Source organism: Hippichthys cyanospilos, chromosome 10, assembly GCF_059441005.1.
Source record: "Hippichthys cyanospilos isolate Australia breed blue-spotted pipefish chromosome 10, RoL_Hcya_1.0, whole genome shotgun sequence".
In the NCBI taxonomy this organism is placed as follows: Eukaryota; Metazoa; Chordata; class Actinopteri; order Syngnathiformes; family Syngnathidae; genus Hippichthys; species Hippichthys cyanospilos.
In genome coordinates this window covers 1,150,700-1,166,464 of record NC_142378.1, presented here as the reverse complement: position 1 = coordinate 1,166,464, position 15,765 = coordinate 1,150,700, and the positions used below count along the sequence as shown (strand labels likewise).

Sequence of the window (15,765 nt, the reverse complement as noted above, 5' to 3'; positions counted from 1 at the left end):
TCTAAATGGTCGACCTTCATACGCGCCGCCACATAACAGACTATAAATACACACCCTACTGCAAGTTGAGCGAACAGGTAGAGCGCTCATTACTGTGCTGATTGAAGGCTTGGTGTTGCTAGGTCGAAGGGTATTATGGGGTATACGCACATCTTTTTGTCATTTGTGACCATGGTGTGAAGAAGGAATAAAAAGGTGTGAAGGTCTAATGCAGTCCAGGCAGTAATAGCCTGCAAAAGGCGGTATATCTTTGCAATGCTATTTCTGGACCGTCCTAAAAATTTCATGCGGTTTAAAAAAAAAAAAAAGATTTAAGATGAATTCTAAATATATACAGTTAATACCTAAAATATATTGATTGAATGTTCGTTGGGCAATAACATTTTGACGATTACCGTATTTTCCAGACTATAAGGCTCTATAAATGCCTTTCATTTTCTCAAAAATAGACAGGTATAGAACATTACGTATTACGTACAGTATGTACATTGGACGCAATGAATAATTCATAGTTATTAAAGTAATGATGGTATAGTTCATTATTAATAATAATAGTTAATCGGAACACAATGACTAGAGTGGGCGCACGTAGGATATTATTATCAACGATTTTTTGACTTGACATCAAAGAATGTACTCATTTATAATTGAGAAATTTATATTACATGGTATAATTTATGACCGTGGCGCAAAAGAACGTACTTTTATTAAAGCCAATGGCAATTCATGGATGTTTACTTCTCAATTATATTTTGGGAAGGAAGCCCTCGCCGGCTGAGCCTCACTGACTCTAAAGAAAATTGTTATCCATAAAAATGGTATAAATATACCTAAAACTCAATCATTTTCAACATTAATAAAAGATAATAGCAATATAAATCAACTTTTACTTACTGTAAACAACTTTTTACAGTTTTTAGAGAGGTTACAGGTTAGTCTAAAACTGAAAAAAAGAGCCTGAAATGAAAAAAAAAAAGAAAACTATGCCAATCCTTATATCTTTGCAATTGTTTTTCACATGACAGGTGAAGGAAGCAGCCCACTGACCTGTAAGTTTTTGCAGCAAGGGGCTGAGCGCGGTCTCCTTGGCGATAGCCAACGTGAGCCCTCCGATTAGCTCCCTCTCCAGTTTCTCCAGCCTGTCCCCCGGCCGGGCGTCCTCCCGCTCGGCGGGCTGGGCCTCGTCGGCTAGCGAGTACAAGTAGACCAGCAGTTGGATCAGCTCGTCGGGCCCGCACTCGTCCTCCGCGAAGCCGGCGTCCCGGCCTCCGCGGGGCTTCATCAAAGGCAGCATCTGACTCAGCACTGAAGGAAAGTCCGCATCGCCCAGAGCCTGAAACATAAGGAAACACGTACATGCTAAGGTTAGGATGAACAGACCTAGCTACCTAGCCTACCTATCTCCAAGCCCCTCCCAAAAAATATCATTATCATTTCTTTTGCATTTGTATGTATAGCCGTTTTATTCCTTAAACACGTCATGAATTAGGATGATCACAAGTCAAAATATTAGGTACAAATGTAAAAATGAAACGAGCAAAAATGCAAAATAAAAACGCAACATAGCCGCATGCAAAACATTACAAAAAAATATCTATGTTGGGGAAGTACAACAATACAGCTAAACTTTTCATATTGAAGGCAAAAAATAGTGTGGCAATCCATTGTACTAACACACTATTTTCTTTCATTGTGTTGCTCGGCAACCTTTGCCAACATTTCAGGCCAATGGCCTGATTTGGGGGCCAGAACTAGCACTGTTCCCGCTCCATCCCTCACATTTGCAGCTGGAGTCCGGCGCGACGTACTGTCAATCACCAGACCGTTTATAAAAGGCTCGTGCAACAAGGGTGAGCTCAGTGGAACGGGAACGCAAAAGGGCGGGGCCCCGCTAAACCGACGGATGAACAGTGAGAAAGCGGGGAGACGCAGACGGAAAAAAACAAAAACAAACCTAGCCCTTTGTTTACAAAAAGCTGGCAGATGCAACTAGCTTTCTTGCCACTTGCGATCAAACTGTGTTATTGTTGTTTAATATTGTTATATTGGAACAATTTTAATTACATTCGGGCTGAAATAAAGGCTGATATTTTTTGTAAACAATCGTCTCTAGCGATCTTAACGATGATCAAGTTTTGAAATTTTGACATGATATTTGTGATCCATCCTTAGCTAGAGCCAGCTTTGTGTGAACAAAGGATTAGCTTGCTAGCTCGTTCTTCAACTGGTAGAAAAAAAGTTAGTGCTTTGTTTATATCATGATAAATCATTGCATTATTTTCCATTTTTTGTTAACAAATCAATTGAAATTGTTGTTGATTTCCAGCAAGAGCTTGTATTGACCTTTTTTTGTAAACAAAAAAAACAACTAGACAACTAGTTAGCTACCTAGCTAGCTAGTTTTACTGTTATCAAGCAGCAGTTTTTTGAGCAAAACATTGTTTATTTGGATGTGCTGTAACGGGCTTTTTTTTTTTTTTTTTTTTTTTACATTAAATGGGGTTAACTCCGGCTAAAACTTGCATGACAGTTAATACTGTTAAAATGAAATTTCAAGTATGATCACACCGCATTGAGATAATACCGTACTTGCAAAAAAAGAAAAGCATTTGTTTTAAAAGGATGTCAAGTATTTCATTTGTAATGCAATAGAGCGGCTTTGTGAGAGTTGGGGCCTAGCGGTGGTCCCGCTGGGGGGGGGGGGAATCCGGTGTCTGACCCAGAAGAAATGCGCACTGAGCCGAAGAGGAAAGACTCGGGGATGGGGGGGGTCCAGAGACCGACAGACCGCCCCTCGTGGTGAAGAGAAGTCACATGATCACGAGTTGAACGCGCCTACTCATCCTTTCCGAGGAACTTGCCGTGATACCGCCTCAAGATGGACACCGAGTTTGGGGAATTTCCATTGAGTCAGTGAGTGAAAAAAAGTGTTATGAATTGCAACACACACAAAAAAAACCATCAAGGATAATTCACCTTTTTTTGACGGTAGACATTTTCTGATAGCGAATTAGAACAGTTAAGGAGCTTTGCGAGAAATCTGCCGGCACCATTTGTCAGCCGACACCCCGAGCTCCGTCCAAAGTGCGACTTCCTGAATACTCCAAATATTTAATGCGCGCTCCGCATTTGACATATCGCCCCGTTCAAGTTCATAACGACCCGACATGCGCTCCTCCACAAAAAAAGCTGTACAAAGGTTACAGCTTCTTCCGAGCAGGCCGACACTAATATAAGGCTGCGGTCACTTTTGAATTGCAAATCGTCAATTTAGTGGTAATTTATGACATTAAAATATTTTTTTTCCGTGAAACGATGAAATATTGTTATCATACCTGTATTATCAATGTATATCACTAATATACATTTTTAAGAATACATTAATTTGTTTGAAAATGTTATTGTCGACTACATTTTTTTGTTTAGTTGACAGAAACCTAATGATTATAATAGTTAGAATCCACAAAATTCTTAGATAATAAAAGATAATAAAAGCTCTGTTTGATAAATTAAAGAATAGGAAATAAATTACCAATACAAATGAGTATTTTATGTTCGGAAACACTTGAACAACAATCAACAAACAACAACAATCGGTGAATTTTGATTTTATACACATTTTAAGTTATAATATTGAATGAAGAATAATATAATATAATATAATATAATATAATATAATATAATATAATATAATATAATATAATAATAATTTAAACTACTTTAAAGAAATTGGATTATTCCATTTATTTGTATGCACATAGTATCTACCAGACAGTAAAAAATAATAGTGAAAAAACAGGGCTTAAAAAAAAACATCTTTATTTCAAAATCTAAATAATTTGACAAAATCAATTAAAAAAAAAAAAAGATAAACAGATTCTGAGTCATCCATTTGTCTGTGAAGTGAGTAGAGCGACAAAAGGTGAGTTTGTGAAGACTAAACAAAGAGCGGCCGGCATTTCTCCGATTTTGTCCGTTGCTCGGCCGGTTGCGCTCCCCCTTTGCGACATCTGTTACACGTTCCCTTTGTAGCGCGCCACGTTTTGGAGCACGGCCCGCAACCGCCTCTCTTCAGCAGTTCTATAAAAGCGGCTGTCAGCGGCTTGCCGTGATGGCGCCGCGGCAGGAAATGGAAGCCTTAGCTAGAGCCGAGCCGGCTTGGAAATCTCGAGAAGCCCCACGCGAAAATCAACACGTGCGTACACACTGAAGGTGTTCTGCTGGCAAGACAAAACTTCTGGGGGACTCGGCCATAACGGGAAGCGACGTCGAAGCCTGAATTTGCTCCAAAATGGCTGACTTCTTGTTCAGTTTTGACCACGGGTGCTACAGACGCTTTTATGCGTCCTGTTACGCTACAAGACACGTCTTTGCATTGATTAAAACAAAAAACGCACTAATATAATATAATATAATATAATATAATATAATATAATATAATATAATATAATATAATATAATATAATATAATATAATATAATATAATATAATATAATGAAGACAATTGCTGATTTTTTTACTGGTCTGACTTAAAAAATTGCAAGAAAATAGCGACGTAAACATACAATGGAAAAAGTTAGGGTCATGTATGAAAATCTGCAACTGAGTGAAGCTGCAATAACCAAAACGAGATTTAGCGAAGGAAAACGATATACCGTTCTAGATTAAACCGCTGATTCAAATCCGCCGATTCAAATCCGCCGATTCAAATTCTTGAATGGGACTCCAATGATACAATAACAATCGAAAGAAAGCTAAAACTTGAGTTTGCAAATATTTGAAATACAATACAAATTGTGAACATCCAAGTTTCCGATATCTTATCAGGGGATTTATGCGGCGGGCTCATTGGTTCTTTTCACCAGTCGTGCTTCTGTCCACACGGAGTCCCGGTTTAAATCTGCGCGCGGCTGATTGAGCGATCAACGTTTGGCCGTTCTTCCCATCCCGGGATTCAACGAGGCCCGGTGCTGCCCGATCGCAAAGCTCAGGCACTGGCTAAGAGGGAAAAAAAAAAAGACAAGCTCCCCTAACACAGGAAACCAGCTCCAGATGCAAACCCCGGAGGAAGGTAAGCATTTCAAATGCAGCGGCGCTAAGCAAAAGCAGGCTTTGCTCGCCGTTTTCACAATGAAGCTTTTTTCTGGGCGCGGCCACTGGAAAGAGGGGTGGGGCAGTTTTGCGGAAGGTGGTTTGCTTGGTTCGGTTTGCCCGTCCACGCCAAAATGCTGAATTGAATTCTCTGACAAGCGCTGTGCAAAGCGCAAATATGTAATCGCAGCCGCCAATCTGGAAGTTGTACACGAGACCTCGGGAGACGGGTCGTAAATCTCCATGTCGGACTCAATTGTGAACAGCAGGGATGCTATTTTTTTTTTCCCTTCCCAACAAACGCATCCACACCCTGACACGCGACATGAGAGTCACGGTCAAGGGTGGCAAAACTACTCACAATACGGAATTAGAAGGACAGAAACTTGTGTCAGAATCGAATTAATTTGACTAATTCGTCATTTTAAAGATGAAAGATATGGAAATGAACTAAATTGTGGAATTAAGATTTTGAGTGCTGCACTAGAGGTGTGATTGCAATCGCCTGTCCTTGTTAAGATGCTTCCCTTGTGTCTGCCAATCAGCCCTATGCTCTTATTGTGTCATGCCCAGGTGTTCCCTGTTTCTTTTTCTTTTTGTTTTTTTTAGCACAACCTGCCTCCCTGCGTATGGGTCCACACCATATCTTCTTGGCTTATATTTTCAATCAAAGACCTATAAAGCAGCTCAAATCTTTTAGGGCATTTGTCCAAAACAAGCCATTTTTGGGGGGTTGTTTTTGAACCAATAAACCAACATTTTGGTTTAAACTGAATAACCAAAAAAAGTACATTTCTTTTTGACCCAAGAGTTAAAAACTCTTGGGTCAGCGTACTAATTTCTTGCCGGTTTAGGCCACAAAATTAATCAACAAATGCAATTGTGAAATTCATCTTCAAGTGAAACCTATAGTATATTTTTACTTCTTTTTTTTAATAATATAATAAACACTGTACGTGTCCTCTCTAAAAAAAACGGTTAAAAAAAAAAGAACAAAACAATTATGGGAAATTGACCAAATTGGGTCAACTGTTGTTATTTCTCAGTGTCGTCCCACGAAAACCTACGAGAAAATTTTTTCCTAGTGCAGTACCAAGTATTTGTACATCCACTGGTAATTGTCATCATTATTTTGATCATGACGATGACAAATCTGACAACGGTAAGCCGCTGTTTAATAAAAAGACAATTCTCTTTCCCAAAGTCTAGCGTGAACGGAAACGTAACGTTTATTTTACGCCTATAAAAACCCGATGATGGACAACATCCCCGCGCAGGCCGCGGCGGAAATGTGTGATTTTAAACAGAAAGACGGCAAGTTATAAATCTGAGCCCAATTCCAAGTATCAAGAAGAACAAAGCTTGAGCACGTTCGAAAAGTCTTCGCATGCTAGTGTCAGCGCAAAATATTTACAAATTCGCTTATGAGAACTGTTCCATTGAGACTTAGTTGGTAAGGAAAAAAAAACGGAAACATTTCAATTTGATGCATTTTTTCTGCAGTTTAGAAACTCTTAAAAGTTACTGGGTCAAAAGTTAAGCCTTGCGTGAAATAGCTGACAGCGCACTAAGGGCAAAAGTTCTCAAAACATGCTAATTTATTTATCCCAATAAGATATGTCAAGATAGTAAACCCAACCTTGGGCAAAAGTAGGGCTGCCGCCATGTTTTAGAACCGATTATTCTAGCGATTATTTCGTTGAAACGGGTAACATTTCATTTTGCAAGACGGATTGGTGTTGTACTCGCTAGACTTTTTGGAAAGGAGTTACTGGTTTAGTCACGATGAAACACAGAAAATAATCAATAGTCTGAGACGACTAAAAATCAAAAAATAAGCACTGTTGAGAGGCTGAAATCTGAAACTTTGGACAATCTTACGTTAAATAATACCTCCAAATGATTACTTGAATAATAAAATAGTTGTTGATTAATTTGAGCATCCATTTGACTGTAGTCTCACAGAGAGCCGCGGTTATATTAGCGGCACCCTGAAGTCTAATTAGAGGGAAGCTTGTATCTGAAAAAACATAACAATCAAGAGTTTACACTTGACGTTCTAATTTATTACTAAAGAAATGTAGGTAACGGATTTACAAAGCTTTCCTTTCGTGGCCACCGCTGTTTCGCTACTCCACCCCGCTCGCGTCTCACCTCGCAGCTTGCGAGTTTCATGTGACGTGTGATTGGCTAATCGACCAATGATGGCAGGAGTTATCTACTCGCGCCCCAACTCCGAAGGTCGTGCCGGGAGCCAATCACGTGTCTTGAAGGAGTGCCCAAGAGCTTCAATTATGGTGTTGGAAAAATTTGAAATGTCATAAAAACATTTTTAACACAAATGCAGAGGTAAAAAGAATTTACATGGCGATTAAGTTATTTTATTATTTTGTCTTCCAAAACTGAAAACCCGCGGTTTATGCACTATATAAGGCGCACAGTCTTTCAGGGGTGCAGAAAATACGACAAATGTTCGTTTCTTCTTTGTCTGTATTTAACTTTTAAGTAACGTACTCATCATTTGTATTTCATCTTCTGGAATTTTTCTTATTCAAACAATTTTTTTAATCTTTTTGTTCAATACATCTTTAATCACACCCTTAGCTTTGAAGGTGGTGCTTAGCAGACGCTAATGCTAAAAGCGCTATCACCGATGGTGGGAGACACATGTTCAAAAAAAGCCGTGAAATTGCGAAAAGCACTTAAAGTAAGACGACCTCTCCGCTTCGGCAGTGTCTGTGTTTAATGTCCGACATAAATCTCTGAACTGACTCCCCACACATAGTGGGACCTCACCAGGTTTTGTTTCTGATCGCAGCGTGCTAACATGTTAAGCGGCACAAATCAAACGGCAACGCGCCGCACATGACCTGAGATACACTTGAAGGTCCTCACCCTGCACTTTCCTTGCGTATAATTTCCAAGCGACTCTCAGACACAAACAGCGGTCACTGCGGCTGAAACATCTGCTTGGCACACCACACCCCCCACAAAGTGGTACAGTCCGGTTTAGATAGTTCACCGAGGCCGCACTCCGGTTTGGAGCAGTAAAGCTTCATCTGTTTTGTGTTTATTCGCCTTTTTTAGACACTTTTGGATTTTTTATAAACACATACATACATACATACACATATATACATATACATACACATATATATATATATATACATACACATATATATATATATATATATATATATATATATATATATATATATATATATATATATATATATATATATATATATATATAGTATTTACAATATTTATTTTACATTTTTTAGGTTTCAGAAAAAGTACCAAAGAATAATATTTTTACAGCATTTTTAAGCCAAGAAAATATTACTTTGAGCTAACGGATGACCCCGCCCCCATATTAGCCTGTTAAATTGAGGGCTGACCAAATATAAAATCGATTTATCCACTAAAGTGAACTGAACTGTCAATTATAGATCACAAATTAAGCATTTATTGCTATTTCTGTCAATACAACAAAATGGCAGGTTTTTTACTTTACAAAAAAAACAAAAACAAAAAAAGGCCTTTTTTTTAAAAAATGTAATTACTGTATGTAGAGTCATATTTGCATATTGGGTGCATTTTTTTTTAACATGAACACATTATGACTAAGAGAAAGGTAAACAAATCCCCCCCCTCAAAATTGTCAACAATCTGCAAATTTTTAAATTTAAACACAATATTGCAGGAGATAAATCATGTAAGCAGTCAAATATTTTGCTTGTATTTCATATCTTGATTGCTCATTGAGTACCATCTTATTTTAGACCCTCTTCAAACCCATCCCAGAAATATAATATCATATTTTATATATATACCTTCTGTTGAATAAAAAAGTGAATGAATGAAAACACCTGGTCACCAACCCCGCAGCTCTTTTGGCTCCACTCCGAATTCTTTGAAGAAAGACGGCGTACTTCGAATTGCGCCACTTAATGAGCCGGCCCTCGTCCCCTTCCCACGCGCTCGGCGAGAATCAGAAAGGCTCATCAGTAAACAAGCGGCCGGGACAGTTACACGCGATCCCTTCATTGACTCAGGAGGCTCCGGAATGGAGGAAAACATCCTCAAGTAAACACAAGCTTGATTACAATAAACACAGCAAAGTAACTGGTACACATTGTTGACTTTTTTTTTCCTCTCTCGGGTTAATACAATAGGCTGGGATTTACAGTTTCGTGCGAATCGACGCTGATGTTAGATTTGTCGGGAGTGCGTTTATGCTCAATTTTTGGTTTTAAAATCAATACGTGGGAGAGTATAATGTAATTTGATTGGCAAACTCATTTGCATAGACCTACTTGCTAATACGTTCCAATGTACTTGTAGAAGAAATGCTAAAAACAAAGCATTTTTTTCCATGATGCAAAAGGGTATTGACTTGGGGAAAAAAGCTGAAGAAACATAAGCGAATAGTAAAAAACAGCTAACCCTAACCCAGTGCTTCTTAAATAGTGGGGGGTGGGGGGGGCATGACGTGATGCCAATGAACAACTGTTGAACGTTTATTTATATCGCTTCTTTCTTTTGTTAATATTCAAAAGGATACAGCTTAAGCTGTACCTATTCAATTTACATAGATAATAATCTTAAATATTATACGTTATAAAATACGCCTAGCAAATGTAGTACCAAAGTTCATTAATGAACAGGACAATAAACTGTAGGGCTTAAATCATCACAAAAAGGTGCATCTTATATTTCCAAATTTTTGTCAGCCAAATAATCTCTAATTGGTACAAATCATAGCGAGATCTCTGGGTGTATTTTATTACGCAACTCCAAAAGATAAGTCGATTGATTAACCATCTGTTTTATTTGGGCTCGTTTGCTGGGAAATTATGTCACGAATGAAGATCTGTACCACTCACTTTTGCAAAAAGTTGCTTCATGATCCAATTAATTTACTCTTAATTTGAAAAGAAAAATGTAGTCTTCTGTCACTGCATTAAAAAACACTTGCAAAACCCCTGTTAAACATATATATGTATGCTCAGTCTACTTCTGAGTATTTTTAAATAGGTTGCCAGTCAAAAATGTATTTGCCACATTGCCGGCTCCGTGAATTAAAATGAAAGTAAATCCCCAACCCCACGATGTTCATTTTTGTTGGTTAGACAGACCCTGGCGTACTTTGATGAGGTCAAGCTTGAAGATTTGCACTCCTTATCCACATTTGGACTTGATCTGAAGCTATCTGATTGGAAGCTTTTCCAAAAAGTATGCTTCCATGACGCATATTGCAAATGCATCACATGAGAAGAAAACATTTGCAGTTGTGCCACTTGAACCGTGTCGCACAAATCCAGCCTATGAGCGCTTTTCATGTGCGTGCTTAATTAAGAATTGTGTACTGAGAGGGATAAAAAGGAGTCGCTTTCTGTCTCGCACATGGAAAGCAGTGAGAGAAGGGTGGGGTAACCAAAAGTAGACTGAAAAAAAAGGGGGGGGGGGGGGGGGGCGGCGTTTGGGGCAACGAGAAGGCCATTCATGAGTGATTTCATTCCCAGGGGACATGATACATATTTTTTTGCCCAGCTCAAACATTAGGGGGCAGTGTTGCACCGCGTCAAAGCGCACCGGGATGGGAGCAGCTTTCCCTCCAAAACAAAGTGCTTTCGGAGTGTTTCAGCCCATTAGCTGAACCTTGGTTGCGTCCCAGCTGTGTCATTAGGCATTCTGCAGAGCTGAGATCAGCAGGCGTTAGGAACCGGGCACTCGTCACCATCCGTAATGGTCCCACTTCAACAAAATGGAGGGAAGGCGCACATCTGGTTCAAAACAAAAAAAGGGGTGCGACGCCCCTCTGAGGGCCGGTGGGGGCAAGTGACAAAGTACAAATACTTTGTTACTATAATGAAGTAGATTTCATTCATAAATCACTATTTTTTTCTAAACGAAAATCCATCTCGTTTCGGCTTAGTCCCATGGCACCGAGATGACAAGCAAAGCAATACTTTTGTCTCAATGAAGCTCCTCAACGCTTTCCAACATAGTTCCTTGGGAACAGGAGGCCAAAACATGCTAGCAAAGTCTATAATTTTCGAAAGAAGCTCCTAAACACCATTCAACATAATTTCTTGGCACCCGAATACTGCAAACGAGCGGTAAAGCATTTTTTTTTCCTGAGTGAAACTCCATCTCACTTCAACATAGTTCTTTGACACCAAGATTTCACAAAATGACAGGAAAGCATACATTCGTCAAAATTAAGCGCCTCAGCACTTTTCATTGTAATTTGCGAGCACCAAGCTACTACAAGATAGATGCAAATCACTATTTTTTTTCTAAATAAAAACCCGTCTGATTTTGGCATAGTTCCATGGCACCAAGATGACAAGATATGACAGCAAATCACTACTTTTGTCTCGATGAAGCTCCAACATAGTTCCTTGGGACCAAGATACCAAAAGATGCTAGCAAGGCATATAGTATAATTGTCGAAATGAAGCTCCTCAACGCTTTTCAACATAGTTCCTTGAACATCAAAGCATCACTTCTGCAGCAAATTTATGCCACAAAATGTTGGTAAAATATTACTTTTATCTAAATGAAGTTACTCAACATAGATTCTTGGCATGGTGAGATCATACGACAGCAGCAAAAGACTTTTTTTTTTTGTCTAAATAAAACTGACTTTAACATAGTTCCTTGCGACCAAGCTGACACATGATAATGATAAAGCACTACTTTTGTCTAAATTAAGCTCATCAACACAGTTTGACATAGTTGCTTAGCACCAAGCTGCCAAGAAGGTGACCTTAAGTAACACTTAACAGCTTGAGAAACTAAAGAAAAAAAAAGCAAACTGTTAATATGCACCACGAATCACTAAGATTGTTTTTTTTTTTGACAAGACATTTTTTGTAACGAGTATCTATACTTCTACTTGAGTCGAGCGTGAGTACTTCTGTGAGTAAGTTTACTTTTTTCCATACGATTGTTAGTCCGTGTGTACAAATGGCACATCATCAACCCGACCTCTGTCACCGGCATGGACAAACATGTCGCCTACACACAGCTGAGTTTCCCCCAAACATTTATAAAACTTCGCAAACACATCGAATCGGAGAAAAAAAAAAAATCTGGCTCAAGTACACACCTGGGGGAAAACGAATTTGGCGAACGGCGCCAAAAACCACAGGAATGTTCAAAAACTAAACAAAATGAGAACAGAGAGGGGGAAAAGTAATCAAGTTTGGAATGATGGGAAGAAGAATTAAGATGCTATCACTGTTGGTGTGTGGAGATGTTCTATTATACCTCAATTATAATCAATTAAGATTATTTACTGTCTAAGTCTGGGCTAACTAGCATCCGCGTCAACATAAAATGGATGAGGCATTCCCACAAGAAATTACAAAGGCATTTTTTTTTGTTTAATTATTTTCTTTTATGAAAATTAAAACAGCAATAGTTTGTCTTTATTTTTCAGAAAGTATAACCGATTTTTTTTTGTTTGTTTCTAGGAAAGCGCGGCATCAATAACTTGTCTATTTTTCTAGAAAACCAAGTTTATTGTCTGTTAAGAGATTAGAAACAGTAACAGTAAGTGTCTTCTTTTTAGGAAAGTACAATAATTTGTTTTCTGTTTAGAAAATTGTGCCGTCAGTAGTTTACCCTGACGATAAAAGAGTAATGTCAATAGTTTGTCTTCTTTTCAAGAAAATGTGTAGTTTTTCTTTTTTTAAGAAAGTATAATGTCAAATTTTGTTCTATTTCAGAAAGTGCAACAAAACTGTAAAGGTTTGTTTTGTTTTTGGTTATCCTTTTTGGAAATTGGCACAATTTTTTTGTTTTTAGGACAACGTATCAGTTTGTTTTCTTTTTAGAAAAGTGCAACTCTAATAATGTTTTTTCTTTTTTAGAAAGTATCACACGAATATTTTTTCTCCTTGTTAGGAAAACATTTTTTTTTCAGTTTTATTTTAGCAAAGCACAGCACCACTAGAGTTGTTAGAAAAATTGTGAAATCAAGGGTTTTCTTATTCAGAAAGTGCAAATGCAATAAGATGTCGTCTTTTTGATCATGTGCAATATTTTTTTTCATTGCAGAAAATGCGTGTTTTTTCGGCTATGCAGTAATAATGGTTCGGTTTATTTTATGGGAAACTACTACAACATATATATACCCCCCCCCCGCCCCCCCCCCCCCCCCCCCCCCCCGAAAGTAAAACATCAATTTGAAAAGCCGAGAGCTGCCTGACAAAAAACAAATCCGTTGAACACATTACTTCATACGCACATTGACCAACTCCAGTATAAAATACGGCAAAAATGATATGACAACATCGGTAGGCCATATTTCAAATCAAGCTGACGATAGGTATTTAGGTCAAAAGTTGCGCCACCATTGTGACCATTTTTCATTCCCCCGGTTCCTGTCTCTGACTTGCTTTCTCCAACTTGCGGCGAGGCGATCTGCGGCGGAAGACAAACAATGACAACAACCCAAGAAAAACACAATGGTACTCCGTAGCCGCGGGGCTCGAACGGAGCCTGTAAAAGCATGCGCGCGCATACATGCGCACAATTAAATAAAGGCATTAATGAGGACTTAAAAGCAAAATAAACACTCACGGGTTTATTTTCCCGCTCCGGTCATACACAAAAAAGACAGCAAATAGGAGGAAAAGAAAGCGAATTTACGATTTGGTTTTCATATTATTTCCATAATTTAACGGGCCAAGAGGGAGCTTTGACCTTTTTTGCGAGCGCGTTTTCACACATGAATTCCCACCGTATGATGAAGTGGATCATGTCAACACGGCCGGTCCCTCCCTTGCCTCTTCAAAACTTCATATCGTCTACGTGGTGGCATTCTGTTCGCACACAGCGGGCTTCTGTCACACACACATGCCCGCCAAAACACTCAGTCTAACGCACATACACGCACACAAAGATAGATGTGTTGCCCTCGTGTTTACTCGGGTGTCACCGCCCGAGCGGACGCGGCGCGCTATGAAAGAGCGCACACACCCGTCGTAATCCTTCTGCAGCCTGCATGTCTGCACTTGTGAACTGCGTGAATGATTAAAATGTTGAAAAGTATCAGGGGCCTTAACATATATCACATTTCACATATTCTTTTGACGGTTAACAAGACTGCAAAAAAAAAAAAACCTACTATACATCTACGTCCCTATGGACTTACCTACCTACCTATAGCTCCTACCTACCTACTTACCTACCTACCTACCCATCTACTTACCCACCTACCAACCTACCTGCACACTAGCTTGTTAATTTTCTTCTTTCAATCCCGTCTCATGAAATTTGTGTCTCGTCTCATCCCTAATCTCATCCCTAATATATATATATAGAGATAGATAGATAGATAGATAGATAGATAGATAGATAGATAGATAGATAGATAGATAGATAGATAGATAGATAGATAGATAGATAGATAGATAGATAGATAGATAGATAGATAGATAGATAGATAGATAGATAGATAGATAGGTATATGAAGGTCAATGGTGTCAATGGATGGAGACAAGCAGGGTCATCGCATGGATGATTTTCCAACATGGGTAAAAGGAAAAAAAAACTCCCATCATGTCGATGACGCTTCAAAACACACACTCACACATTGAAATCGAACAATACAAACAACATCAAGCCGGGCTTCCGCTGCACAAACATTCCCAGAGTCGTAAGCCGGGCAGCTCAGCTAAACACACGATAGGGGGGGACACGACCAGCCAAAGCTAATTCCCCAAATCCAACTCGACACATCCATCCTTCTTATTGCAACTGTCCGACTTTTTCCCAGATTTAGCGACAAAGCCTTTTGCCGTCTCTCGTGAAGCTAGCAGAAACATGCGTTTCCATTACTGATTGATTTGATTCTTATTTAAAAAAATGGATACATCCAGCATTCGTAATTTAGTCATGCTACGACATATTATGGTGGATTGTTGTTTGAAAAAATACAAATATATGTTATGATTCCAGTACATAGCGACCCAGGAAGGGTCATACATTTACAATTGTGAGAACCCACGTGAGGATTTCTCTGCGTATAAAAGGTGAGGCTATCCCTTTGCAACCGTTTCAAAGCCTGATCGTATTTCCTTCAATCGATCATGTGGAGCATAAAATGTTTTGAATCCAGCTGTCTCCATTCACTTATGCCATTGCTTTAAATCAACAGGCCCACCGATGGACATTTATGGATTGACTTCCTATGCAAGCATGATATCCGACAAAAAAGGCAGTTTCTCGAATAAATAAAACTTTCCGAAACACATATAAGACCAAACAAGTCCCGAAAAGACAGCTTTACAAGTCCTGTAAGACGTGCGCGGCGCTGATGCCTTGTTGGAGCGAGCGTGGCAGAAAAGATGGATGGCGACATCAAATTCTGGGCAGCAAAGCTCATTCCTCCTGTCTTCAGACCTTGTAATCCCCGGAGGCTAATGGATCACCTTCACTTCCTCGGACCGCAGACTACCAAGCCCGCATGAGGCCGGAATTATAAAATAGAGCTTGGCAAAGGTAACTCGCGCTGACTTCTAGATGAGGATGTACAAAAAGGATAAAAGCGGGGAGAGCGCACTCGCGTTCAAAATAAATCAAGCGCTTCTCGGCAAAGAACGAGCGGCTTATTTGCGTGTCTTCCTCACAAAATTGCTCAGTTGAGTAGTTTTC

General features: G+C 39.1%; 1 protein-coding gene across 1 annotated transcript in view; it reads right to left on the bottom strand.

Moving 5' to 3' along the window:
- scfd2 (sec1 family domain containing 2) overlaps positions 1-15,765 on the bottom strand; it is an 82,366-nt gene that overhangs the window by 33,960 nt on the left and 32,641 nt on the right. The window contains exon 6 of the mRNA XM_088426228.1: positions 1,048-1,333. Within this exon, the coding sequence (XP_088282354.1) occupies positions 1,048-1,333 (286 nt within the window). The remainder of the gene's footprint in view (positions 1-1,047; positions 1,334-15,765) is intronic.